The sequence below is a fragment of the Panicum virgatum genome, chromosome 9K (genome assembly GCF_016808335.1).
Source record: "Panicum virgatum strain AP13 chromosome 9K, P.virgatum_v5, whole genome shotgun sequence".
Taxonomy (NCBI): domain Eukaryota; kingdom Viridiplantae; phylum Streptophyta; class Magnoliopsida; order Poales; family Poaceae; genus Panicum; species Panicum virgatum.
Genome location: NC_053144.1, coordinates 43,249,452 through 43,276,918, shown reverse-complemented (window position 1 = coordinate 43,276,918; position 27,467 = coordinate 43,249,452). Strand labels below are relative to the sequence as shown.

At 47.0% G+C, this 27,467-nt stretch overlaps 4 protein-coding genes and 1 long non-coding RNA gene across 9 annotated transcripts; 1 reads left to right on the top strand and 4 right to left on the bottom strand.

Annotated features, from left to right (window-relative positions):
- On the bottom strand, positions 1-3,962 carry LOC120651520 (26S proteasome non-ATPase regulatory subunit 13 homolog B-like). Its single transcript, XM_039929012.1, has 7 exons — positions 3,883-3,962; positions 3,539-3,769; positions 2,215-2,661; positions 2,042-2,122; positions 1,438-1,634; positions 1,257-1,356; positions 1-550 (listed from the first exon to the last, which is right to left on the bottom strand). The coding sequence occupies exons 2-7, from the start codon at positions 3,683-3,685 to the stop codon at positions 365-367; spliced, it is 1,158 nt and encodes a 385-aa protein (XP_039784946.1). The 5' UTR covers positions 3,686-3,769; positions 3,883-3,962; the 3' UTR covers positions 1-364.
- A 1,433-nt stretch (positions 3,963-5,395) lies between these two features.
- LOC120651519 (probable methyltransferase At1g29790) lies at positions 5,396-7,110 on the bottom strand. Its single transcript, XM_039929011.1, has one exon. The coding sequence runs from the start codon at positions 6,970-6,972 to the stop codon at positions 5,743-5,745; it is 1,230 nt and encodes a 409-aa protein (XP_039784945.1). The 5' UTR covers positions 6,973-7,110; the 3' UTR covers positions 5,396-5,742.
- Positions 7,111-7,782: 672 nt separating this feature from the next.
- On the bottom strand, positions 7,783-11,453 carry LOC120651518 (plastidal glycolate/glycerate translocator 1, chloroplastic-like). The gene is made up of 8 exons (XM_039929010.1): positions 10,791-11,453; positions 10,380-10,695; positions 9,617-9,878; positions 9,412-9,527; positions 9,154-9,263; positions 8,864-9,041; positions 8,293-8,422; positions 7,783-8,181 (listed from the first exon to the last, which is right to left on the bottom strand). The coding sequence occupies exons 1-8, from the start codon at positions 11,154-11,156 to the stop codon at positions 8,031-8,033; spliced, it is 1,629 nt and encodes a 542-aa protein (XP_039784944.1). The 5' UTR covers positions 11,157-11,453; the 3' UTR covers positions 7,783-8,030.
- A 3,031-nt stretch (positions 11,454-14,484) lies between these two features.
- LOC120651517 lies at positions 14,485-19,116 on the top strand. 5 transcript variants are annotated; one of them, XR_005666219.1, is made up of 7 exons: positions 14,485-14,877; positions 15,082-15,151; positions 15,362-15,424; positions 16,085-16,176; positions 16,366-17,321; positions 17,675-17,729; positions 18,583-19,116. It is a non-coding gene; the product is annotated as an uncharacterized LOC120651517 (long non-coding RNA). The 5 variants fall into 5 exon arrangements; XR_005666220.1 differs by having other exon boundaries at positions 15,077-15,151; XR_005666217.1 differs by having other exon boundaries at positions 15,051-15,151; positions 16,366-16,552.
- A 2,084-nt stretch (positions 19,117-21,200) lies between these two features.
- On the bottom strand, positions 21,201-24,127 carry LOC120651516 (choline-phosphate cytidylyltransferase 2-like). Its single transcript, XM_039929009.1, has 8 exons — positions 23,813-24,127; positions 23,248-23,361; positions 22,574-22,669; positions 22,439-22,481; positions 22,193-22,348; positions 22,025-22,093; positions 21,758-21,868; positions 21,201-21,607 (listed from the first exon to the last, which is right to left on the bottom strand). The coding sequence occupies exons 1-8, from the start codon at positions 24,007-24,009 to the stop codon at positions 21,509-21,511; spliced, it is 885 nt and encodes a 294-aa protein (XP_039784943.1). The 5' UTR covers positions 24,010-24,127; the 3' UTR covers positions 21,201-21,508.
- Positions 24,128-27,467: the final 3,340 nt, after the last annotated feature.

The following is a 27,467-nucleotide window of genomic DNA, read 5'->3' as shown; positions in this document are numbered from 1 at the left end:
CAAAGACTTGAAAGACTCAGCAAGATTTTCCTGCATCCATGTCCAACGGACGAGTATAAACTCAGTTACAAATCAAATTCAACTGGGAAACTACAGTAACACCCTGCTAGTATGAAATTTCCAATCCATTGGCCTCGTCTCAATGACACTCCGTGAAGTTCTAACCATCCATGTCCATAGGATAACAAAAAGGAAATTACAGGCCCCGATCAGTAGGACGCAGTCACAGGCAGGCAGAATGCTCAGGGCAGCTGGTTTCATTATCCAGAAGATGATGACTACAAGCGTCACACACAGAGCATCTCTCATTTTGCATCAAGACATCGCTGACCAAACCTCTCGCAGAAGTGGAACAGGCGCAAAATTACGCAGCAACAAGATCCGGGGTCTCCGCCTCAACTGAAAGCAATGTCATATGCACCTTTCCAACCCAGGCATCCAGCCTCTCGCGCAAAGCCTTGACCTGTGGAATTCCAAGTACTCTAGGCTGGACCCACGAGACGTGAACTGTACTGTCCACTTCATCAATTATTCCCTCGATAAGATGAACCTGAGTAGGAAAAGAAAGAAATGTTATAAATGGATTGCCAGCCATATGTCAGCCAAACAAGACAGCGACCACCTAAGTCTCCAGTGATACTTCAACACCTAAATAGCAGGCATCAACAGGTCGCACTTTTGCAAGAACAAGATTAAAGCAGTGACTAAAATAAAAATTAATATCTTACAGAAGGCTAGAAATACAGTAACTAGTGTCAGATATTACTACAGTCAACAACTTGAACATGAAGGTTCGTTCATGCATTGGACAAACACTGCAATAAGGACAACAGGTCTGTGAAGATCAACAAACATTTCAACCGAAAATACTCAAACATGTGAAGCAAAATCTGCCGCCCACACAATTAGCCAACTTCTATAAAAATTAAAAATGAAAGAATTCAAATAATGAAGTTCCACAAAACCATCCATTGGAATACTATAATAAACAAGACTAGCACAAGTGTTGGGAGGACTGCCATATAGCAGTGTATTACCATGTTACTCTTGCTGTTTCAGAACCACACCATGTAAACATACATTGAGTTTCCAATGACCAAATTTGTTTAAAAAAATGTAGGATAAAACAGAGAAGGTTGGAGCATTCCGAAAAATCCATGGTCCATATCACAACAGAATTCCACAAAAATGAAAATAATATCTTATGCTAAAAAGAATATAGGAAATCAACGGTAAAAAAAAGGAAATGAAGTTACCGAGAGGCTCTTCATAAGAAGATATTCGACATCACTGATAGAAAGCTTAGTCCGCTCAGCAATAACACTCAATGGGATAGTTCTATCTTCTGATGGACGGCTGCAACATGAAGAAAATGCGATGTCAAAGGAAAAGAAAATGGAGGTGCTGTTAGAAAAGTAAATATTTCACAAATGTTACCTAAAGATTATCTCCATCAGACAAAGAATGTTGATCTTCTCAAGCAGCTTCTGTTCATTCTGCACCAAAGCTGGCTGTGCAGTAAGAGCGGCATTGTGAACCCTGCAAAGTTCTTGGTAGAGAGCAAGGTTGCCGGTGTTGAACGCTTGTAACATATGGTACACCCACTCCACCTTGGTTCCAATGAGACTATTGATCTGTGGGAAGAGATAAAAAAAACTTTTAGATCAAAGAAGTACCAAATCAAAACACATAATTTGCAAAAAGAAAAAAACTACAGTTTCGATTGAATGATGTTCCTGTTAGTCAGCCTGTCTTACACTGGAATAGAATAATATCCAAATTAATTTTGTTCATACGAGACAACATCCTCTTCAATGTCAACCATACAAATGTAAAGAAATTACTCTGCAATAACAAATACACTACAAGTGGAAATTTTATATAGTGTGGTACCCTTACAGGTTGAATTTATTGTCTAACCAATAACTGTGCACACAAACTCATGCAAATGGATGCCATCAAAAGAAAACTACAAGTCTACAACATATGAAGAGTAAGGATGAGAACAGAATAAGTCATGCGCAAGCACAGTACTACTTACAATCGGGTGTGCTAACAATTCCCCAAAGTTGTAAATGTTATCACCCAGCAAAGCCGCGAGAGAAAGATCAAACGCCAAGTCCTGACATGATATAACATAGTCAATAAATCACAGCTCAATTTTACAACTGAATGATTTTTTTTGTGATCCACAATGTAGATGATGAAACATACCAGCTTGAATGACTCGGAGAGAGATTCCACAGTTGTGTAGGCCAGGTAGAGAAGAGTGTTCTTGTAGAACTCAGCAAATTCTTGGCGGGCCTTGTGGTACTGAGATGATATCCAGTAAAAACTAGCATGAACTGTGGGGCCAACATCGGTCATACTATCCAGAGTGGTTTTCCCTTCCTCCAACAAATTCTTGCACTCCTTTTGGTTTCCTTTCTCAAGATTAATTGCTGCGATTTGCATCTTCACGTAGAGAATTGGCTCATTCATCCGCGACTCTCTTGTCTCACGCAACTTTGTGATCACCCCCTCTAAGAAACTAATTGCAGCATCCTTGTCAGGATATTGGCGAGAAGCTATCACCGCAAAATGGGCAAGCTTTAGCAGATTAATCTTGGTCTCGAAGTCAGTGATGAAATTGTTGTAGAGCTGAATGATAGTGTCTCCGGTCTGTGGAAGAAACGATGGCATTAGAGTCACAAAAGAAACTGAGGGTCTAAAATCGTAGCAGGTGAAAAAATGTCAATCAAGGAAAAAAATGACAAAACATTCAATCAAAATAGGTATTCAAACCATAAAATAGAACAAAAAATGCTTATAAACAATCAAAATGATCAACATAACCACTATAGAACAAAATCGTTCTAGTGCAGTTGCCCATTGAACAACAGTTTAATTTATCAATACAACTCATGATACAATACACAGGTATGTGAGAAATCAATAAAAAGACTTTGGTATATATTAAACAAGGCAAGCAACGAGTAAAAAAGGCATCTCAGTTTCCTGAGATTTTCCTTAGACATCATTATTCTTCAGCAGTTGCCCATGTAACCGGCTCTCATTATATCCAAGTCAAGTGAAGCGGCAATTCATTCCCTATGTCCAGTAAATATAAATTGTATCATTCAACTGAGGTTGTGTGCACTGCAGACAGAGAAGGCCCAGAAAATCTCTTTTGATAATTTTATCCATTTCAACTCTGTATGACTAAAGCAAACTAAAGCTGCAGCAGGATGCTTGAACAACATGCATGCAGTTTTATTGGTCCAATATGCAAGCAGCTGAATCTGACAGTGTATGGGAATAGAATTAAGTTAAGAACCATAAAGGTAACAAATAATTGCCCGATTGCTACAAATTTTTATGCAATTCCCCCCACATAGGTAACTCAAAAGATTAGGCCCGTAAAAATTATCCGGTCACAACTTCAAATCTTACTAAAGGAAGGGTGTCCGGGTGGGAGAGATCCGCCTCATGGACTAACACATCTGGAATCCGTCGGCAAAACCTTTCCCAACCCTAGGAGGAGGAGGAGGAAGCGAACCTGTGCGGCCTGGAGCTGCAGGAATTTGTCGAGCTTGAGGGTGAGCTGGTGCCACAGCTTCCGCTGGTAGAGGTCGGCGAGGGAGGCGTACCAGTCGGCGAGGTCCGGGCGCGCCTGCCGCTGCGCCTCCACGTACTGCAGCGCCATCGCAACGCCAACTCCGGTTCCCCGGGCCGAGCAAGGGAGCCGGCGAGTCGTTAGGGTTTCGCGGGAGATCTGCGGCGGAGGCGGCTGCGAGGGAGACGACGGGGGAGAGGAGGGTAAACAGCCAACAACCACCAGCAAGAGCAATGCGAAAAATAAAACCCTAGCGCTGGCGGGGGGGGGGGGGGGGGGGGACTTGCCGTCAGATGGAAGGGAAGGATCCGGATCGATCAGATCTATCTGGTGGTGGAGTCCTGGACTCCACTGCGAGGAAGAGAAGAGAGTAGCCATGAAAACGGACGGAAACACCGAAAAATCTCATTTCTACTTTTTTTTATGTTTTTTTTTTGGCGGAAACATGATTGGATTCGAAAAATACAGGTACGAAAATAGAATCGGGTTACGCAGAAGTACGGAAACGAACCAATACAGACGTTGAGCCGAAAAAAATAACGTGATCAAATATTCTCGAGTATACATTAACAAAGTCACAAAATAATATACACGTACGAAGTTATTAGTCCAATATTCACTAGTATGCTAAGTGTTAACATGTTAACATGCATACTTAGTGATTGGAACATATCAATTTTTAGACATATCTTATATAGATTAAAAATAGAATGAAAAACGGAATAAATACGGATCAATTCGATGTAAAAACGGGATTCCTCGGAAAAGAAACATCATTTCTACTTTCGTAAATACGGAAACAGAATTTAAAAAAACGGACGGACAAAAATAAAAAACGAAACGGATCAAAATGAAAATATTTCCGTCGTTTTCAACACTACCTAGAAGAGAGAGGACGCCACCGCGGCTGCGTGCCCTGCGACGGAGAGAACACGGAGACGAGTCGGAGACGACGGCTTGCTTTGCTGCGGTGCGGACTGCCCAATGAATGCGTTGCCCCATGTGTGCGCGCGGCGGCCCATCCAACAGCATGAGCAGACTCGGCCCATGGGCCCCCGTGTCAATTTCCGATGCGCTGTCGTATAACCTACAGGCCCGCTATATGAATCCCGGAAGATTCAGAGGTACCACATTTATCACTGTGTTCGATTCCATCAGCGAGTGTTTTTTTTCTCACACCAAACCAGCACCAGCCATCAGTCAACCAGCAGTATTTTCTCTCACAATAAATTAGTACCGGCCACTAGCAACAGCACAGCGAACAGAGGCTATAGATATTAAGAGCAACTCCAACAGATTGATCTCCCCTTTCCCCTTCTATTTTTTTCTCAATATAGGGGATTGATGTTGACAAAACCTACTCCAGTAGATTGATTTTCCATCTCCCTTTCCCCTTTATTTTTTCCCAATCCCCAATAATTTCTCTCCAATCCCCAATAGAAAGGGGAGACACGTCTCCCTTTCCATATAGAAATGGGGCAATCTGCTGGAGCACTTCTTCCATATATGTTGAAATTGGGAAAAAAAATCCATATATAGTGAGAAAGGGAAAAAACAATCTGTTGGAGTTGCTCTAAGAGAAGTACCTTTGCAATTCTTCGGCAATCTCGTCTCAATACAACTACTGTATTGACAATGAGAGCAGAATCTCTCACTTTATTTGGGGAAGTTATGATCAAATATTGGCACTTTATCAGGGAAATAGAGGTATTGGAGAATTGTTTGGCCAATTTTACAGTTTAATGTAACCAAAAGATCTCACTTAAGTGCTTAACATATGGGGATCCCACATTCTCGAAATAAAAATCCAACACAAAAATTGTACTATCAGTAAACAGTTTAACTTGCAAACCAGGAATCAGTGGAGGAAAAATTGCTGTCATATGGTGAGGCCTGTTAATCACTGGACGAAATTCTCTAGAGGACGGCTGCTAATTATGACATTAATACTCCCATTTACATACAATGATGAAAAAATGCCAAGGTTGCTTGCCCATCAGTTCAACAGCTTGGCTTGCACACATTGCTGCAGAAACTGCAAGCGTATAGCACAAGCTGACTGCAATCTGCATTGCTTCGGTCTTCAGCCAAGAAGATCGATGCTCCATTGATCGATGAACTTCAATTTCACATTGTGCGCCACCCACCTAGCTGAATGGCTTCTGCAGCAGCGCGGTGAGGTAGACCTCGTCCTTGCCACCGTTGCCGCCGCCGGCGACGCTCTTGTCGGCGATGGCCCACTTGATGGTCTTGTAGCCGAGCCTCCGCAGCATGGCGGCGTAGACGCCCTCCAGGTCGCTCCTCCGGCACCAGAAGTGGTCGACCCAGAGCAGCCCGCCCGGGCGCAGCACCCGGTCGGCGTCGTACCACAGGAACTCCAGCGCCACCTCCGGGATCCAGCGGTTGACGGCGTGCCCCGCCCGCACCAGGTCCATGGTCCCGTCCCCCACCGGGAACCGCTGCTGCAGCGGCGCGTGCAGCGGCACCACCCCGCGCGCCGCCGCCGCCTCCGAGTACGGCGCGCCCAGGTTCATGGTGGTCGTCACCACCGTGGCGTTGGCGAGCTTCTTGAGCCGCGCCGCCAGCGTGCCCGTGCCGCCGCCGACGTCGAGCCCCAGCCGGATGGGCCCCGCGCGGCTCAGCGACGCCAGCCGCAGGAGCTGCGGCGCCGTCAGGTCCAGGGCGCTCCGCGCGCGGAGGAACCGAGCGGCCTCCGTGCGCGCCACGTCGAAGCCCAGCGACGGCTGCAGGCAGGAGAAAGATTTGCAATTCCCCTCCTTGGGCCAGCGGACGGCGGCGTCGGGGAGCGGGGAGAAGGGGTCGTCGGGGAGGAGCTTGGACGCGGACGCGGAGGCGGTGGGGGAGAAGCACCGGCGGCGCGGGAGCGGGTGGCATCCGCGGAGGAGGAGCGGCTCGGCGAGGGAGAGGGCGTCGTCGGGGCAGGGCGCGAAGGGGGTGTAGGACATGTACCGGTGGAGAAGGTCCGGGTGCGCGGAGCAGGCGGAGGCGACGGGAGCGAGGCGGGAGTAGAGGAGCAGCTCCAGCGGGGGAGGCGGCGGCGGCGGGGACGAGGAACGGAGGTGGTTCAGCTGCGACACGCCCGCGCGGATGGCGTCCAGCTGCCGGATCAGGGCCAGCTCCTCCTGGTCGCCGCCCTGCTGCTGGCGCTGCTGGAGGAGGACCGGCGGCGCGGTGGCGGCGCGGAGGGAGAGGTGGTAGAGGGACACCAGGTTGGTGGCCACCACCGACAGCAGCAGCAGCACGTTGAGCCTCACGCTGAGGTTGAGGCCGCCGCCGCACGGCCAGCCTGCCCCTCCTCCTCCTCCTCCTCCTGCGGCTGCGCCTGTGGTGGCGGAGGTCACCCCCGTCTTCCTCATCGCCGGCACAGTAGTCGGCTAGGACCTAGGAGGATGTGGGCGGGGATCTGGACTCTGGAGATAGATTGCTAGTACAGTGGAGAGTGTGGATTGTGAAGCGTCGAAGTGTGAACGGAGACTGAGGCCTTCTTTGCCTCTAAACGCAAAAACGTCGTAAACGCATTATTTTACAATAAAATCTTGCTAATTTAAAGTATTAAATGAAGTCTATTTATAAAACTTTTTATATGGATGGGCTGTAAATCGCGAGACAAATCTAATGAGCCTATTTAATCCATGATTTGCAACAGTGATACTACAGTAACCATCCGCTAATTATTGATTAAATATGGATTAATTAGCATCATTAGATTCGTCTCGCGATTTACAACTCATCTATGCAAAAAAATTACAAATAGACTTCATTTAGTACTTCAAATGACCAAGATTCCTTTGCAATTTTTTTTTGCAAAATGAACTAAACAGACCCTGAGAGAGTGAGAGGAGACTGCTGTTGACCACTTGACCTCCGTCTGCTGTTTTTTTTTCACTTGCTGCTGGATTTGGTACCTACACGACACACAAGCGCGGTGGCCAGTGACTGTCGGCCTCACTCCACTCCATCTCCAGCGAGTCATGCGTCCACCGGCGTCCAACGAGGGTGCTTGCTCTCCAACTAATTTTTGTCCAATTGCATACTGTAATTTGCCTCTATTTTGTTCAAAAATGTCAAGTCTAACATGCATCTCTTGTTTTTAGAGAGAGAGAGAGAGAGGTAATATCTCAAACAGCAAAGTAGGTCCACCTTGCCCTAGTATGACAACGGGAGAATTGCAATGCAGGAGTAAACATCTAGTTCACCTTTTTTTTTCAAACCTCTGTACATGGTAAATTATTTCCAAAAATTTCACCTGGGACGTTATTTTCTCATCTTCTGAACATGAGTCTCTTAAAGAGAGAAAGAGAGAGAGAGAGAAAAAAAAAACTTTTCTATGAAGAGTCGAATTCATCAGTTACCAGAAATGCTCTGAATCTGCTAACCGCAGCAGCGAGCCTGAATCACTGATCATGACTTGATCTCAACCAGCTATGAATATCAAGCTTTGCCTCACTGCTGGAACCGAGCAAATCAGCGATCCAAATATCCCCGTGAGACCGTAAGCGATAGCGCAGAAAGGCAGCGCTTCGGGCTCCTTGGCTGACAGTGCTGCTGTTCCCAGTCCATGAGCACTGCACCATCAACCAAACAAGGTTACATGCCAATACCATTCAGGGCCTGAATCTTGATCGTGCTTACAGAGTAAAAGAATGAGCTGGACCGACACATTTAGAGCAAATTACCTGGACGCTGTTCCTATTCCTCTGGCGATGGGGTCGTTCAGACCAAGTTTATCCATAGCTGCTTGGACAAAATTGGCACCAATGAGCCCCGTAAGGACAACCACGGCAGCGGTTAGCGAAGAGTTTACACCTGAACCACAGGAGAGCCCATGAGCGGTCAGCAATTTATGGGAAGGATATATGGCACGAAGATTCAACTCTTTCTGAAGAACTGAGTCAACCGACTACAGGTTTATTGCTTCGCGAACTGGGTATCCCCCAGATTCTTGTACCGTGAGATTTTATTGCTTTCAAGAAAAACAGAGTAGAACTCCTTTCAGAAATTAATGAAAAACATGCTCAGGCATGGTCGCGAAAAACTCCTTTCAGAAAAAAAAAATAGTTTACAGGTTTGGGTAAACTAATTGACCTACGGTTACCTTTACTGCAAATACAAGCTAGCTACGAACTCATCATCATAAAACAGGATTTAACTTGCCTGGGAATACAAGCTAGGAAACCCGTTCTTATCTCCTCATTTCTACTGACAGGAATATAGACAATTCACAAGATAGTGCAAACCAATGTTTACCTTCAAAGAAAGATACTATGCTCAAAGCCAGCGCCACGGTAATACACCTGGGCAATATCGATATGGTTAACGATGGTTCCAGCCCAATCAGGCGCCCTATGATAGCAGTTGAGTACAAAGAGAACGTCGATGCAAGGGCAATTGATGTGAAGATCTCTGCTGCGTGCCTCTTCACAAGCTGAAATCAGGAAGCATAGAATAGGTATCATTCAGACAACAGGCACTTGTAGCAAAATAGTAGAGCTTAACAGAAATGATGTCACATAATGAATAGCCATGTTCAGTGGTACCTTTCTCGCCTTGAACATTGAGAATGCAAATGATATAATCACAGACCCAAGGAAACCCATTAGAACGTCACCAGCTCCAGGATTAGAGGGCACCTTTGTATAATAATTACCTGGACAACGACTTTAAATTTCTGAGAACACTATGATATTGTGTTTATGTTCTATGGTACTCCGGCATAAATGCTTTGAAGGCAACTCTTCTGAGAACTAAAGAATACACAGTTTAATTGTAGGACTAGTAGGGTTTAGCTTATGAACCTAGCACGGCATCAAGTCCAGACCCGGAGAGATACCCATATGCTACAGCTGCCAAATCTGCAGAAAGTGCGCAGGAGATGATTGGATGCAACACTTTCTTGACGCCAGCCGGTAACCTGAAAAACACCCAGATCGTCAAGAAAAACAGAATAGGCTGCATGCATAGTTTGGATCCTATTGATCGAGTTTACATAAGCGTATTTACCCAGAACCAACCATGAATCCCAGCACAGTGGCAGCGAGCAAGAATGGAAGGCTTGTTCTTGTTGTGGTACCAAGTGCTGTGGGATTGAAATATGCAACACCAAATGATGCAACGAAGATAGCAGCCCATGCCCAGGTTTCGGAGGTCGAAAAAGGCGATGGCTTGCTCATGGGCTCTGCTGGTATAAGCTGGGTCTTCACAAGTTTTCTCACAGCTAGCGCTGTGTACCCTGCGACCGCCAGTGAAGCAAACCAGCCACCAACTAGAGAAGAAAGCCAAATGAAAACCATGTAAATGTAGTTGTCCTAAATTTATTTTTCAGAAATGGAAATATAGACTGCCATGGCAGGAAAAAAAAAAGAACCAGGCCAGAGGATCACGATGCTATCATGTGTTTCATGTGGTAATCAATGCAAATCTAGTTCCTTCTCTACCATGTGTTTCATGTGCAATCACTTAACCCAGAGGCAGAGGATCATGATGCTATCATTAGTCAGACTGGCTTCGTACTTCACAATTTTAAAAACGTCATCTTTCTGGTTGCAGTTCTGCTAACCTACATAAATGAAGATAACCTCCTATGCCTTAGTGCCTTTTGCGGGCATGAACTAATTCAATTATGTAAGTAAGTGCGTGTCATAATGTCATATTTCAAGTTTTTCTTGACCCTTTCATATTACTAGATGGATAGCAAGAAATTAAGTTAATTTGTTGTGTGAAGAGAAACAATGAGTGGTACGATATGATCGGGAAGGATACATACAGATAATTACGAAAATCTTGAGGCCTGAAGCCGCTGGGACATCCCTGACGGCCAGCGGCAGCACGACCAGCGACGGGACGTAGAACAGGGGCAGCCACCTCTGGATGAACAGCGTGGCGGGCTCAAAGAAGTCCAGGAATCCCTTGGCGAGAGCGGGCACGAACGCGTCCAAGACGACGAGCACGGAGAAGACGCAGAACATGCCGAAGAGAGCGCTTGGGAACTTGATGGACGCGGCGACGAATGCCTGCTTGAGGAACTTGTCGGCGGCGACCACGATGCCCAGCGACACGAGCAGGTGCGCGACGCCAAGAATCTGCGTGCATACACACACGCATCCATCGGTCGGGTTCAATTCAAGAAGAGAGGTTGTTCAGAGCATAGAGAAGTTGAAAGCAAGCATCTTCTCACGGTGGGCAGCAGTCCGGATGAGCCGCTGGCACTGCCGGCGCCGGCGGTGGAGTTGGGGACGATCAGCCGGCAGCGAAGGTCGGACGACGAGGATCGGGGAAGCGCGGCGGTGCCATTGTCGGGTTCGGATGGACCCATGAAGCCAGTGTCGCCGGCAGCGACGCGGCTCAATGCGGCTGCTGGGCGGACATGGGGCGGGGGGGACGCGGCACAAGAGGAATGGGCCGTGGCCGATCCGCGTCGTCGGCATCGATGTCGCGGAGGAAGCGTGCAGGAGCGGACGGCCGACGTGGTGCGGGAGCGGGCGGAGGGGCGGTGGTGGTGGCAGCGTAAAGTGGCAACCCCAATCAAGGCGGTCGCTGCCATGGAGTAGCTAGGAGGCCGTTGCTCGCGGTGTGCAGAGGAGGAGGAGGCGAAGTTTCCCTCCCTCCTGCGGGCTGCTGATCAGCTGATGCCCCGCTCCTCGCTCGCGCGCGGGCGCGCGCGCCGGCCCGGAGCAGGCAGGTGGTAGCGGGAGCGCAGATTCGATGCGACGCGTTGGGGTGGGTGGGGGGCTGGGGGCTACTGGGATAGCCGTCGGCGATGGAGGTGTGGCCAGAAATCGCCGGCATGGAAGCGAGCGCGGATGGGGTTGGGATTGAGGCCGTTGGGCTGCGAGAACCCCCTCACCTCACCGCACCTTCACCTGATCGATCAATTGAATGATTGGTTCTCCTCGTCCTTTTCTTGCAGCGACAGCGACGGCAGCAGGAGTACCAAGCGAATGGATGGGAATATCTGAACCCGCGACATGCCGCGCGCTCGCGGCGGCCGGGCAGCCGCTAGTAGTAGAACGCCGGGGAAGCAGAGGAGGGTCGCGGGGGGTAGGACGTACAGGGGCTCTCGCCGGGGAAATTTCCCCGAGCGGGAGGCCGTCCTGGTGGCGGGCGGGCGCTGCCGACTGCAGACGGTGGCATGTCAGGGGATGTTGAGGCACGGTGGGCAACCACGGCGCCGACGGGGCGGGGGCGGGAGCAGCGGTGGAGGTCGCGCGCGAGGAGAGCTGTAGGAAGACGACGACCGAGGGGTGGGCGCGCCGGCATCCGGCATCAACGGACTCCGGCCACTCCGCGCGCCCCGCAGGCCCCGCCCGCGGATCACGCTGCCCCAGCGCTCCCTTCCCCTGTGCCATCTGCGGTTGCGGGCCCTGGGCTACAAGCCCATTCAAGCGTCTGGGCCAGCCCGTACAAGAAGTACGCTCCTCTCCTCTACAAACAGTTGCACGAGCTCCCAACGTCCCGTAACGATCCCTATTCTCCAAAAAGAAAAAAAAATCCCATCAACAACCCTGGATATCCCTCAAGGTTCAACGGGTTCACAGTTTTTTTTTTGTCTAAACAAACAAGTTCATCGATTCAAGGTTATTCTTCAATGGCCTGGAGTACACAATACAACCATCCAATAATTGCATGCTGGTGTATTGACAAGCACCGATTTGTCTTGTGCCCCATGGGCCATATAGAGCCAGGAAAGCAGATCAATATCATTACAAAAAGGCCACCAAACCCTTCCTCACAGCACGCAAAAAACGCCAGACGCGCCTCCCGTAGACATTTGTCCAGCTACAGCAGTATAGGGAGACTCCCTGGCGTCACAACCAGAGAACGCCTCACCAAATCTCGTACATGCATCACGCTCGTTCCATACTCCCATGAAGGCATGAACCAGAAGTACTCGCACCACACCACCAGGCACCAGAGGCCTTTGCTCAGCTGCCTCCCCCCAGCCGTTCTGTATCAGGTCTTGAGGACATGCAAATTAAGGTGTGTTTAGACTCCAAATTTTTTTCGGTGCTACAATAACTTCTTCGAACATTTGACCACTAATTAGGAGTATTAAAAATGGATAACTGATAAAATTTATTCCATAACCCTAGGTAATTGCGAGAAGAATCATTTAAGCCTAATTGGACTATGATTAGATAATGTCGTGCTACAGTAAGCAACCTCTAATGATGGATTAATTATGTTTAATAGATTCATCTCGTGATTTTCCGTCCATCTACATAATTATTTTTATAATTAGATCATATTTAGTCTTTATAATCTTCGGTCAAAAATTGTTACAGTGAATTTCGTCCAAATTTTTACTGAATTTGAACACACTCTTAGTACGATGAGGCATCAGCTTGAGCTGAAGACCAATTTGGTTGCAACATGGCAGTAGTGGGTGCGTCAGCCACTTTCACCTGCTGTACCTAATCTCATATGGTCAGCCATTTATAGATGTCTACAGCAAAGTAGTTTTATTTCGAGTTAGGCCCTATTTGGAGGAGCTAATTTCCAGTGCTAACGTTTAGCTAGCGCTATGCTATTTGGAGCCATGTGCTAATCGCATGCTAATGGGAACCTATTAGCTCCTTCTACATCTAATATTTTGTCAATATTTTGGTAAACTTTAGCACTCCTGTTCGGAGATGCTAATGCTAATGCTAATGCACTAGTCTCCAAACAGGCCCTTAATTTCGTAGTCGATGGAGGTGGTGCCATGTTGCACTGTGCCAGCATTGCTCAAACTTCTCCAGAAAACCGGCAACCCAGAGAGACATAATCAACAAACCTTAAATCCAAGTGCTCCACCCGACCGTTGGGATAGCATTCCAATCCAAGCCCAGTAGGAAGGTTATTCAGCATTCAAGAGCGTACTTCCTAGAGAGGGAGATGAAGACCAACATTACAGGTGATGAGCATATACGGTGAATGTTTGTCATTACGCATTATGGATGGAACATAATATATATATAGTAGGTCTATTGGGTACCTGGATATTGAATAACATATTCAGTACCCGAGCCCCACCCCGCGCTCGACTCGCATCCGACCCGACCCCTGCCGCCGTTCTCCCCGTGCCCAGTTTTCTCTCCCCACATCCGAGCGGTTTTTCCCCGGTGTGGATTGTCTGACTTCCTAAGGAAAGTCACCCGTGACTTTCTCACTCCTCGATACCATCCATCACCTATCCTACGGCTGCTAAAGGAATCAGATTTTTTTATGCACAACCAATTAACTTTGCTATAGTTATTAGCTCAAATAAGATCCAGTTCAAGAGTCAGACAAGAAGCGATATGTAATATAGAAATTTTACTTTATAACTGAAGAACTGTATATATCTTAAAAATAATTAAAGACTTACACAAGTATTTTTAGTTAAGTATTTTCGAAATGTTGCAAAATCCAAGTAACCAACGTAACTTCCACCAAAAGCCACAAATACATCAGATAAATTTATACAACAAACAATATATCCACAAAATCTCCACAAGTAGCACACAAGTTTGGAATTTTCAAACCATCGATTAGCTGTGAAATCTTTTTGGCTAGTATAAACCTATCTCATGTAGTAGTGTGCGTAGTGAAGATTATTTTAGTCATTTGGATAACGAATCTGTGCAAAATACTTAAGTCAAATATTTTTTAGGAGAAGAGAAATGTTTGTTTAAATCTACAATAATGAAATCTCTGTTAAATATCACTTCTTATCTCACTCTCAAACCGGATCTTACATGGACTAATTACTACTGACTGTGCATAAAAAAAATCTGATTCCTTTAGCAGCCGTAGGATAGGCGGTCGATGAGATCAAGGAGTGAGAAAGTCACGGGTGACTTTCCTTCATGAAGTCAGACAATCCACGCCGGTTTTTCCCCCCGCCCCCTCTCCACCAGCTCGTCCGAGCGGTTCTTTCCCCCGCCCCCTCCAGCAGCTCACAGATGCGGCGGCGCGGCCCCGCGATTCCCCTGCGGCGCCGGCCCCCGTGTTTCCCTCCGTCCTGCGTCGCCGGCCGCGCGATTTCTAGGCGCCCATGTCGTCCGGCGAGCTTGCAGCGACTGCTCCCGCCGGCCCGCGCGAGCCCCTGCCCGGCGAGCTGCAGCGTCTGCTCCCGACGCCGTTCGTCCCGTTGCTGATCCGGGGACTGGCACCGCCCACCGCCCGCTGCTGACCAGCCCCTGTGTGTTCCCGCATTCAAGGCGACGATCTCCCGTTCCCAACGCCGGTCCGATCCATCCTCACGTCTCCGGCGATCCTCCTCCGTCCTGGCTTTCTATCAGGTGATTCCCCCACTGACTCTAGGTGCATCGTTGTGCCCCCATTCCCATCCAATTTTATTCCCCAAATTTTTTTTCTAGATTTCCCATTTAGGTATGGGCGATTTGCAAATGGATTGGATCATTTTAGCTGGCAGAATGTTTAATTTCATCACCACTTCACGATCATATTGCAGCTCAGATCCTTTCGTCTTCTTGTTAGATCAGACTGTGGAGCAGCTCAACGGAGCGATCCAGGTTTTTGGATGAATGCTGCTGATTCCCTGCAAGGCACAAGGTACCCTCTATCCTCACCCTGCTTGATTTCCATTGGTTTTGGTCAATTTCCTAGTAGGTGTTGATGATTTGTCCAGTGTGTAGTTTTCAAATAAGGTTTTAGGTTGTTGCAAACTTGCAACCGTTACCTGATCCTTTTTTTTTCAGTTCTCCCTTCCCTGTTCTTGTTCGTGTCACACCAGACATTGACACAATGTCGATTTGCATGCAGGATTATATTGGTTCTCAACCGAGCCGGGGAGCATCTTCTAATGTGCCTCCTGTCCAGGCAGGTGTATGTATTCTTTGTTTTTGCGGTTTTCTTAAGAACTTAGAGAATTATGCTCCAGTTTAATAGGTTTTATATGTGCAAATTCATGTCACCTGGATTGCTTTTATACGTGAAAATGATTACACATTGAGACATATGTATTCAAGATTCAAGATACATCATCATTTTCTGTGATTTCCAATCAGTAGCGCTGTCATAGGCAGATCAAAGCTTTATTTAAATTATATATATCCTTCCAGTGTATGATACATGCATGTTGCTTCTTTCCTGTAGCCATGCAATTAATTATTTTATGATTATCTCATGAAACATACCATTCATTTCCTGAAGTAGCTTTTGTATATAAGTTGGTGATTATTTTCTTTTTTACAAAGGACATGCAGTTTTAAGCTCTTTCGTATATATTTTGGTGATTTTTCCTAAACTTTGCACTGCTTATTTTTCTAGCAAAGCCTAATACAGAGGTGAGCTTAATTGCCTAGTAAAGCCAGCCTGTGTTTATCGACACAAATGCTACTGATTTCCCAGAGATATACGGCATTGCCAGTATATTATCAGCTTGTCTTTATCAATGCTGCATATCATTGCCATCACTGTTGTTTCTTGAATGTTGAAAATACGCATTGGTGCAGCATAGATAATTTTTTTTTTCTTTTGAATCAGGATGCCACTGCAGGTTCCATGACCATGGAGATGAGGCTGCAGAACAGCGGGTGTACAATGGGGCGTACATGGACGAGCTCTGCAAAAAAAAGGTCAGTGACACCAAGCTGCTCGGATGGTCAAAAGCAACGATCCTCTCCTAATCATGATGCTGCCCCTATCCAATCTTGATTTTTTCTGTTGCTTTTTTTAATGTTCCTGAAATCTTAATTACCTGGAGGTATACATCTGGATTGCTTGTTGAATCCCAATGCCTCATCTCCTTTTTGTTGTCTCTGGAGGGATACGGATGACCGGATCGATCCTGCTGCGACAACCATTTTGACTCTGCTGGAGGCGACAGCTAGACGGCAAACAACGTCTCGTGAATCCAACCTCTGCTGGTGCTAACCTGACCGTCAGTGGAACACCCTCTATACAGGTCTTGAGCTCCAGCACCATCTTCTTGCAAAACTTCCATGACCATAGGTTAGGTTCCTGCCTGCAGCCCTGCACCTTTGAATATCATCAGTCTATTCTTCAGCTCCAACATTTTCTTATGGCTTTTCAATGAGATGGGTCCTGCAAACTGCTTTATCCCTTGGTATTATTATACCAGGGTCTTTGGAAGGTAAGCTATTTACATTTACATATGTTGTTATTTGCTGCTAGCAAATTATGTACCACAAATCCACAATACTATACTTAGTGTGTAGACTGCAGAATTGGTGAGTAGACTAGTATGGTCGCCAATAACTGAGTTTTGTATGGTACACTTGCATCATTTTAGAAGATAGTATCTTTTTTGCATGTGCATATATGTCATTATTTGTGACAAGAAACCTATCTCTGCTACATCCCATCTAATTGAAGTTTTTCTAGTCTCACATCAAAGTATTGCGATCAGTTTGGTTAGCTTCAGACAATTGTGGCTTTTATAGTTCATTAGGTTTCATCCGTCCAGGCATGATAGATTTTGCTATCAGGCTAGTGTGGTTGCAAATAACTTATGTTCTTATGGGTCACTCTCTTCATTTTTATGGGTCACTCCCGACACAGCTCCCCTCCTCCCGGCGGTGCTCCCCTCCTGCGATGCCGCTGCCTCATCCCTGCGCTGCTCCCTCATCCCGACGGCCCTCCATCCTCTCGACACTGCTCCCCTCCTGTGACGCCCCCCCCCCCTCCCCCCACCCATCCCTGCGCCGCCGCTCCTCCCGTCGCCGATCTAGGCACTGGTGCCACCGGCTGCAAGCTGCTGGTTAGCCCTCCGTCGATCGCACGATTCGAGATCTTGGCCTCCTAGGTCATTAACCTCCGTCCAGATCTGCTTCGCCCGTTCCTAGCTCCCTCCGCCTGATACTGGACTTGTATATTTTTTAGTATTACTGATTTGTTGTTACATGTATTTTCTCGAAGGATTTGCATATTAATTGCATTCTTATGTTCAGATGTAGTAGAATTTGGTCGCAAATGTGTATGTGTTTTGTTGTGAAGTTCGTGCGAGCTCTGCAGTCAGCCTGTCGTTGGTGATCAACCTTAGTTCGCTACCTATCGTCTCTTTTAACAACATGCTATAGTGGTTCATTAGACATTCATCTGCTTCTGTTTCAGGCCTTGGTCATATCAAGATGGAAACACCTCCCCATTCACTGAGGCCAATCAATAGGTTGAGTGATAAAGCTTGTACTGTTAATTTAATATATGTCCCATATGAATATTTGAGCTATATAGTGTGTGATGAAGTTTAGATAATGACATTTTTTTAAATTTTACAGAAATGGTAGTATAAACACTTATTTCTGTTGATGGGTATTTCTTAATGGTTGCCTGGTTGGTTGAGACTGCTACAAAACAAAGTAACCATAGGTGCAAAGTGTGCCATAATCATGGAAAGAGTTCTATTTTACAAAGTAAAGGCTAGATCAGAGCGTTGATTCCATGATTTCTTACTGAACTACCTTTGATTAGTTTTTCGAAATCCTTTCAGTATGTCTTATTAGATTGCACCTATTAGACTTTAGGCATAATATAGTAGTAATATATCTATCGAACTACCTGTGGTTAGTTTTATGAAATCCTGCCAGAATCTCTTCTTAGATTGCACCTATTAGACTTTAGGCATATTGTGGTACCACTTCATCTTTATATGTAGACGTTGATATTTGAGACTGAGGTGTCCATATGCATGCTTATGCATTCTGAAATTTCAGTATCTGATTATGCATATCACTTTGCTCCCCCACCCTGTCATGAGCATAATATGGACCAGTTCAGTCTTTCTCTAGATACAAGGGCATGGTGCTACATACTGTGTGCATTTTTCAGTTCAGACAATAAGAGAACAAGCATGCTATCCTGGTTCAGTTCAGACTTTCGTAGTAAAAAATAAAAATAGTTCGTGTAACTTTTTTTACTCCTTGCCCATTTCACCTTGTGAACCATATTATTTTGAAGCTTTAGTCTTGTGGCACTAGACTTCCTAGTAAGAAATAAATTAGTCTGCACCCTCTGTTTTGCAGGTGTCACCCAGCTTGGGATTATGTCGCTTCCGCTCCTCCCGTCGCCGGTGCTCCTCCGGCGCTCCGCGATGTCGCTCTGTCCTCCCGTCGCCCCTAGGAGAGTACTGCCAATGGCGCCGGATCCTGCAACCAAATCCTCCTTCGGCGTGCCATCTGCTCAGGAGCTTCCTCAACACACCCTCCATCTCTGTTTGCTCCCATGCGCCCCTAGATTTGCTCTTATGCAATGTGTATAGGCTGTCTTTAACCTGCATATACTAATAATTCTTAGCTCTTATGCAGATTGCAATATGCATGCTGGATACCTGCACATGAGATGGTTGATTGGCTAGATAGTTTCTGATTTCCTTTTTGTTTATTGTTCTACCATATTGTAAAAACAGGGTCAATAAAATAGCAGAATGCATTGAGTTTTTATGAACTCTTATGGTGTGCTCGGTTTAAATATGGTGAATGTAAATGCAAAGTGTTCTCAGTTTTGTGATAAGAGAACTTACTGCTACTTTGCATAGAATTGAAGTTTTTATGATTGCATATGCTTCAGCGACAAGTCTTATGGTATGATAGAAAATGGTTACGGTTTTACTCAATGACCTGAACGATCATCCCAGCTGGAATTAATGGTTTCTTTCTCTAGAATGAGAATATTCTATGTTCTGACTAAAAAATGGCGTGTCGTCACACTCGCATGTCCTGGGGAAAAAAATGCACTTGCATGCCTACCTGGCTGCCCCTGCACCACAGATAAAAAAAACCTGTAAACCACCGATTAAAAATACAGAAACTGGACACGCGGAGTCAATAAGGAAAAAAAACGAAGGGAGAAGGGAACGTGGGCGCAGGGAACGGCACGGGAGGGGCGCCAGGCGGGATCGCGACGGTGGGCTGGCTGGCTCGCCATCGTGATAGAGATTAGCCATGTCATATATATATAACCACGAAGAACAACAATCTCGGTAAAAAAGTTAATCTAACCCTTTGTTGGATCAAGAACACCGACTAGAGGGGGTGAATAGGCGGTTTAAAATCTAAAACCTAACACTAGAGAAATTTAATTAGTAACAAAGGAAAGCCCTATGTCATGCTACTACTATCTCTAGATGGGTTTGCAATCTAGGGTGACAAGATACAAATCAAGCTCTACTAAAATAAATTGCTCAAAGTAAAAACAAGAATTAAAGTGAGCAAGAGAAGTAACCAAGCTTGACACAAGAATTTATCCCGTGGTGTCGATGACTTGACAGTCACCCCTAATCCACGTTGAGGTGGATTCCAAGAATCAACTGCTCCTCTATCAAGAACCTCTTGATCTTGAGCCGGATTGAATCAAGGAACCGCTCCACACATCGATTCCACTAGAGTTGCTCTTCACCACTCCGGTGAGGTGAGCACAAAACCTCTCACAACCGAAATCGGGGCTCCTTAACAATCTCCTTGGAGGTGCTCCACGAAATCCTCTTCTCCAAGCCGTCTAGGGAGCGGCAACTCCCAAGAGTAACAAGTTGATGACGCTTGCTTGAAGTTTCTCTAGTGCCACAAAGCTCAAACTATTGATGCAAAGCACTAGAAGGCCCTCACACTCTCAAGAATGCAATCTCTAAGCAAGTGTGTGTGAGAGAGGGATGCCTTAGCTCTATGATGTCAAGTATGCAGTCCAAAATGGCCAAGAGAGCCACCTAATAGTCGGGCATTGGGTATATTAGACACCCCTTCAAAAACTAGCCGTTACACTCTTCTCTGCGAAGTCGCGGACCGTCCGTGTTTCAAAAACCGGACTGTTCGCCGTTGTAAACCAGTGAGTCAGAGTGCATTATCGCCGTTGTAAACCAGTGAGTCAGAGTGCATTTAATGCGTGTCAGAACTAGCCGTTAAGCCCTGGCGGACCGTCCGCGCCCCAGGTGCGGACCGTCCGCAGTGAGTGTTCCACACCACTAGAGACGAACATCGTCTCTGGTGCAACTTTGAAATTAGCCTGCGGACCGTCCGCGCCTCAGGAGCGGACCGTCCGTAGTTTATCCTTGAAATCCAACAGAAACAACAATGTCTCTGGTACAAAATGTCAAATAGCCGGCGGACCGTCCACGCCTCAGGGGCGGACCGTCCGCCGCACAAATCATAAGCCCAACCAGAGAAAACACCCTCTCTGGACAATTTGAGTTAGAGCTGCGGACCATCCGCCCACCTGGGCCGGACTGTCCGCCAGTCATCTCTAAAAACCACCAGAGCCAAACATGCTCTCAAGAACGATTGCGGACCGTCCGCGTCCGCGCCCCAGGGGGCGAACTGTCCGCGCTTGTGCAGTCAGCTCTCAAACTTGTTCTTTTTCAAATCTTTTCAAAACGTCGTTAACCCTCATGCATGCACCTAGATATTTTGAGCAAAATGGCACTAAAGACCCGTCAAACATGAGTACACAACCCCTCTTGATAGTACGGCTATCTATCCAACAAATCCGGTCACCTTTCATCCACTAAACGTCTTGTGACCGGTAAAATGCAAAAATCCTATTTTATACATTTGCCTTGAGCCCGAGCTTTGCTCATCATCTCCAAAACTCCATGCGTTCACAACCAAATCTCTTTCATCTGTGGATCAACCTATACTCATTATCTCAAATGAAATTGTTAATCCACAAACCGTTGTCATTAATTACCAAAACTCGAATTAGAGGACTAGATGCTTTCACCATTAAGTAAAAAAAAACACGGCCGTAACATGCCCAAAACACCAAACGCCTCTCCTGTAGACATTTGTATACGGCTTCCATTTGCGTTACAAAACTAGAAACACCTCAGCAACTGTGTTGCACTCTTACAAGCATCCACGTTCCATGTCGACAAACCACACATCACCTGAGGATGAGCATCGGTCCACTTCACTCTAGACCGGTCCAAGAGGGTTCATCTACACTGCAGCAGCAACACATTTAGGCCGCCACCGGCTGCTGCTGCACAAGACCAGCGTTCATTCCTTTGCCCAGCTGTCTCCCCAGCCTCTCTTGTATCCTGTCCTTGATGGCTGTTTCCTGAGTACAATAAGTAGAGGAACTCAGTTCGAGCTGAAAGCCAGTAATTTTACCCCATTTGTTAAAAGTATTGACTAATCAATTATCTGACAAGTTTAAAATTCAACATAGGTAGCTTTGCAAGATTACATTCTTAGAAAAGCATATTACCATGTTGTGGCAGTGTTGCTCAAACTTCTCCAGGAAACCGGCAACCCAGCGATCCGCGTTGGCAAGCCATTCTTCATGATTCAACCCCGCAGTCTTTGCCACTGTTTGCAACTGGGAGCCATAATTCACACAAAGCAAGATATCAGTAAAACTGATGGCCATGATCTGCAAGCCTTAAAGCAAAGAAGTGACAACCTCTCATGCGAAGGAAAGTAGTAAACCTACTTTTGAAACAAGTACTGATCAGTCTCAGGGCAACACGGTTACCTTTTCCTGATGTGCCTTCACAGTCTCTCGCAATTTATTAATCTTCATATTAACTTGCAGTTGTTTCTCCTGATGAAAATAATAAGAGTTGGAAAATATGTTACTACTTGCAAAACCTCTAAAACAATTCCGTTCCATCATTATGTGCCAAACAAAGAAGTGCCTCACCTTGACATAGCTCACACCTAGATCCTTCCTAGAGTAGCCCCGTGCTAAATTTCTCATGACATACTGATTATAGTCCTTTAAGATCCTCATAATGAGGTCCGAAGTTGAAACCCCATCTGTCCTTTTCGTTTCCTTGAATTTCCCGATCTTTTTAACCTAATATACATACAAGCAGAAATATTTTCAGTGTGGAAGTGAAGGAATAATGCATATAATATTTATTTGGTTATGACTAATGAGACTTACAAAGTCATAGACATCATTTGCAGCCCCGCTAGTATCAGCATAACTGTAGTAACAAGAAAGGTACAACAGTTGGTTGAACTGTTTAGAGGGAGAAACGGGAACATCTGAAATAGGCCTTGTGCAGGTCAGACTTACGGTAGCGCATCATGAGCAACATAGTCAATCTGATGCTTATCAATGAACTCCTGTGTGAGAACCCACGGAGCATCAGGAATGACCTCATCAACCCACCTAAAAGCAGTGGAGAGATGGTCAGACAATCAATATGGGAAGAAGGAGCAGGGCTCGATTTGACTCGTGAAATAGCAGTTTTCCAGAATCTTGCTGTAGTTGTTTTTTGGTATCGTCTATGAAGATATATCATCTTAAGCTAAACAGAAGGGGCTTAACGAACTCTTAACCAACAGCCTCACTGCCTCAGGTGCTTAACAGTTAACACAATCTTAAAAAGTAGTGATAAAAATTGACAGTGCCTTCATTTCCAGTTAATTAAAAAGAATAGGTTGTAATGAGGGATATGTTACGAGTGTTGGGGTAAAAGACCTGGAGCACAGAATGAACAAAAAGATCTGGTGAAGAAACAGACAAGAGCACTACAGTAGCACTGCTGGTGGATCTTGATAGCATTCAGAGCATATGGGCAAACAGGAATACCGAATACAAATTGTACGCAAAAGTGTGATGATTCAATTAGCACCATTTACAGGCAAAAATACAATTTACAATTGACATCACAAAAATGGGTAGTTAGTGGCACCGAATCAGCTAGCTAGCAGCAATAAGAGCAGTATAAGGCTGGATTTACTGACTTGCAGTGGCGCAGGGACTCGTATCGCTCTTCCTGGTTCATGACGGTCTTGCCCTTGTAGCGGTAGGTGAGCTCGTCGTTGCAGCACCCGACGAGCAGATACGTGTTGGGGAACCTGCAGGTTGCCACAAAAACACATGGGGTGTGGCTATTAGATAATGGAGAGCGCGCATTAAGAGTTAAAGAACGATGGTAGCAGCTGCATCGTCACGGGCGAATCAAGCTGAGCGAGCAGGAGTAGATGGCACGCTTGGCACAAACTGTACCCAGATCCCGTTGACGGAGGAGGTTCAAATGTCAACTCTGGCGGGGTGGGGTGGGGTGGCGGGCAATTACGCGCAATTACCCGCGACTCGATACGGGGAAGGAAGGGCGAGAGATCGGGCGGTGTGGCGCCCAGATCTAACGGAGCCCGCGAGCGCCGCAGCCGAATCGACGGGCGCGGCGGCGCGCGAGGACGCGAGGGGCATGGCATGGGGGCGGATCTACGCACCGCCGCGTTCCATCGGGGAGCGAGACGCGGCAGAGAGGGGAGGCGGGGAGGAGAGGTAGGGATGGGGCCATACAGCTTCTTAGCCTGCTCGAGGGCGCGGGCGTGGCCGAAGTGGAAGAGATCGAAGATGCCGTCGGCGTAGACGCGCACGGGGCGGTCGCCGTCGCTGCCGCCGCTGCTCCCAGCCTGCTTGGCGGCGGCGGCGGTATTGGGGGCGGGGTCCGCGGGCTTGGCGCCCTGCCGCTTCCTGGCATTGGAGACTCGCGCCATCTCGCTGTGTCTCTCTCGGCAGCGACGGAGGAGGAGGTGTGGAGTCCCGCCCGGTTCCCCTTCCTGGGAAGGGGAGGCGAGGCCGCGCACGGGCGCGTCAATAAAAAGGGGCGCGCGGGCTCGGTGGAGGGAGCCGCGTGTGCGGTGCGATGCCGAGGGTGGATGTGCCTCTCCAGCCTCCAGGCCCGTCTCCGTCTTTGGCCGTATCCCTGGTGGTGTTTAGTCTCCGAGTCCACACGTACAATGAGTGGGTCGGGACGGGTTCGATCTATTTCGATCCGCGTTCGGTTATAACGGAAGGTGGGTTGAGTTTATACCCTGCAGATCCGAGTTGGAACGATCTCTAAGAAATGAAGGGATCGATACGAGCCTGTTTAACACCAATACTATTGGTCTTGTTGAGGTGATCATTTGGTCTTGGCGCGCGGGTGGCCGAGGTGGCCGGCGCTCCAGCCTAGCCGCTGGGGTGCGAGGGCAGCTGCAGCGGCCGAGCTTCGCCGGGAGGGAGGCGCGGCGTAGAGGCAGGACTTCGGCAGCCGGTGCGGTGCCGCGCGGGGCCAGGCAGGTGCGGTGGCCGGTGGCGCATGTCAGCGGGACGATGCGGTGCTAGAGGAGAGCAGGGAGCGAGAGGAGGGGGTCGAAGGAGGAGCTCAGGGCGGAAGGTGTACAGGCAGGCAGAGCAGCACAGGGCGGGTGGCGCCAAGCTCCAGCGTGAGGGCCGGTGGCGCATGGCGGGGTGATCGATACGGGGCGGCATGCGTAGATAGCGCAGGTATGAGGTTGGCGGCACCGAGCTCGATGAGGAAGAAACGGATGGTGGAAGAAAAAAAAAAGAGGATGACATGTGAATTCATCGATAATTTATTAACGGTGCGAACATGGCATCCATTCTATCCTTGAAATTTCCTCTAACTATATAAAATTTTGGATTGCACCTAAACCCTCAATTAAATACTCGATGGATTCAATACCGTTGAATCTAAACTAGCTAAAAAATGGAGATGGATCCAACCCATGCTAAATGTGTTTTGCCCGGTTCCACTGGGTTGGGTCGGGTCGGAGCAGGAGCAGAGCAGGCCCGTGTGATCGCGCCGGGCAGGAGCAGGATGACGATGATGTCTCCGTCGCGATCCCACCGCACACGGCAACGTACCGGGCAGGTGCCGACACGTAAGCATGCACGAGATGCGCCAGGCTGGAGCGGCGCCTACGGCTGCTAGCGTGTGCGCGGCTCGCGCCGTGCTCGTGCTTTGCGCCTGCACGGCTGCACCTATCACGCTCTCGTCTCCTCTCCTCTCCTCTCCTCTCGTCTCCATGCATCTGCCTCCGTTGGCCAGCATGCAGCAGCCAGGCCTGCCGCGACAGCTGATCGAGCACAGTGATGGCGGGGCTGATGGGTGAGCGTATACAAGAGCACAGTGGTGCACGGGGGCGGGATGGGGCGTGGAGTTCCTGGAAGCAGCGCAGCAATAGCATGCAGGATGCCCATCAACCTGCTGCACGAACGGAGGCAGTACTGTAATAACTAGGGGAATAATAAAGAAAATAAATGCAGTGGCCGGTGTTAACTGAGCTGGCCCGGGTCGGCGGCGGATTTGATCACGAACAACTTTTACTAATGAGTTCGATGGTCTAAATTAAAGTTTGCACAGTTTACACAAAAAAAATTGATGATTCAAATTAAAGTTTGCACAATTTGCACAAAAAAATAATTTACACCTGATATATTCCCTACTAACAGGCACATCAAGCAAGACCGCAAGATCGAGCAATTATGCGTTGATCTTGCGTACAACCTCAATAAGTCAATACTAGAAAGATTGGCGCGGCATTGCCGCGCCATGACGTGTAGCCCAGTGATTGGTATGAAGGCTGAGAATGTATTTTTGCAAAATTTTAGGCTATAGATTAATTTATAGAAACTTTAGGGTACTATTATTTAGTTAAAATGTACGGGCTGTGGATTGATCGTCATAAATCTGGGGGGCCTTTTCTGCAAAGTTTCGGGCTGTGGGTACATTTTTAGGAAGTTTAGGGTTTTTTTCATAAAAGTATGCGGAGCGTGGGTTAATTGTTGTAGAGCTTGGGTTTGTAAAAAATGCATGGATCGCGGGTTGGTTTTTATAAAATTACCTGAGAGGTGGCTGGATCAAGAGAGTTGGCGTAAAATTGCCGAAGAGGTGGCTTGGATAAATGGTATTTATGAAAAGCTCGGAGGTTTCAGTAAATTGTCGGAGGAGTGGTTGGACTATAGTTTAATTTTGATAAAGTTTGGGGGAATTTTGTAAAATTGGCAGCCTTGTTGGCATTCGTTCAAAGTTGTCGGTGGTTTTCATAAAACTGCCTGAGAGTTGGCTGGATTAAAAATGTATTTATATGAAGCTTGAGGGGGTTGCCGTAAAACTGTTTGAGAGGTGGCTTCAGCAAATACTATTTCAGCAAAGCTCAAGGGGGTTTCTATAAAATTAACTGAGTGTGGGCTGAACTATATATTAATTTTAATAAAGTTCAAGGGGTTTTTAATAAAATTGGCGCGCCTCATGGATAATCCGAGCCATCCATGCACGATCTGACGGCCGAGAAATTCCATATGACGCGGCTCAAATTGTATTTCTATAAAGCTCGAGGGGGTTGCTGTTAAATTTTTGCGAGGTGGCTTGAGCAAATGTTATTTCTACAAAGTTCAAGGGGGTTTCTATAAAATTACCTAATTGTGGGCTGGACTATATATTAATTTTGATAAAGTTTGAGGGTTTTTTATAAAATTGCCAAACCTTCTACATAATCCGAGCCATCCATGTATAATTCGACGATCGGAATTTTCTGGCTGATGTGGCTCAACGGGGGACAAAAAAAATCCCCCCGTTTTAGGTCTTTTAAAGATTAAATATGAAAAAAAACACCAGTTTTTTTATAAGAAAAAGACAGATATTTGCGTGCAGCTGCGATAAGAGGAGAGAATCCGGTCCAGGCGAAGTCAGCCAGTGACCAACCAACACCTGCCGCCCGCCCGCCCGGCTTTTCTTTTCTTGGTCGCATTCCGACTCGGGCAAACAGCAGGAGGGAGCGAGGGGAGCACCTTCACAACCAGCACCGCATATTCCTTCTCCTTCAGCGATTGACCTCTTCGTAATCAGTCATCCGCTGATCCGCATAGTAAGCATCGATTTTCCCAAACCTACAGCAAAAAAAAAAAGGAGCGTCAGCAGCGCAGCGCGCACCATACATGTGCACACCCTGCGGCATGTCTGTTGTTTCTCTAGAAAAACTTGACTGTGACATGTGCACACCCTGCGGCATCTGCTCTTTCTCTAGAAAGCTTGACTATGACTTAAGTGACCAAGGAAACTTCTAAATTACAAGTGGATTGTTCACGGACAATGAGTAATAATTCTAGCCAACTTAATTCTGACGTTTGAGATCCGAGAGAATCTACAAGGGAAGGATAATGTTCAAAG

What these genes read in the sequence shown, in the direction of transcription:
- LOC120651520 (XM_039929012.1), bottom strand. Translation starts at nt 3,685, where the DNA reads ATGGCGCTGCAGTACGTGGAGGCGCAGCGGCAGGCGCGCCCGGACCTC. An exon ending in AATTGTTAGCACACCCGATT is followed by an intron (nt 1,635 to 2,041) that starts GTAAGTAGTACT and finishes CTCTTCCCACAG; the next exon opens with ATCAATAGTCTCATTGGAAC. An exon ending in TTCTTATGAAGAGCCTCTCG is followed by an intron (nt 551 to 1,256) that starts GTAACTTCATTT and finishes TTTCCTACTCAG; the next exon opens with GTTCATCTTATCGAGGGAAT.
- LOC120651519 (XM_039929011.1), bottom strand. Translation starts at nt 6,972, where the DNA reads ATGAGGAAGACGGGGGTGACCTCCGCCACCACAGGCGCAGCCGCAGGA.
- LOC120651518 (XM_039929010.1), bottom strand. Translation starts at nt 11,156, where the DNA reads ATGGCAGCGACCGCCTTGATTGGGGTTGCCACTTTACGCTGCCACCAC. An exon ending in CAATGTTCAAGGCGAGAAAG is followed by an intron (nt 9,042 to 9,153) that starts GTACCACTGAAC and finishes TCCTGATTTCAG; the next exon opens with CTTGTGAAGAGGCACGCAGC. An exon ending in CATAGTATCTTTCTTTGAAG is followed by an intron (nt 8,423 to 8,863) that starts GTAAACATTGGT and finishes CCTGTGGTTCAG; the next exon opens with GTGTAAACTCTTCGCTAACC.
- LOC120651516 (XM_039929009.1), bottom strand. Translation starts at nt 24,009, where the DNA reads ATGGCGCGAGTCTCCAATGCCAGGAAGCGGCAGGGCGCCAAGCCCGCG. An exon ending in CTCGAGCAGGCTAAGAAGCT is followed by an intron (nt 23,362 to 23,812) that starts GTATGGCCCCAT and finishes GGCAACCTGCAG; the next exon opens with GTTCCCCAACACGTATCTGC. An exon ending in TAGGTGTGAGCTATGTCAAG is followed by an intron (nt 22,094 to 22,192) that starts GTGAGGCACTTC and finishes TATTTTCATCAG; the next exon opens with GAGAAACAACTGCAAGTTAA.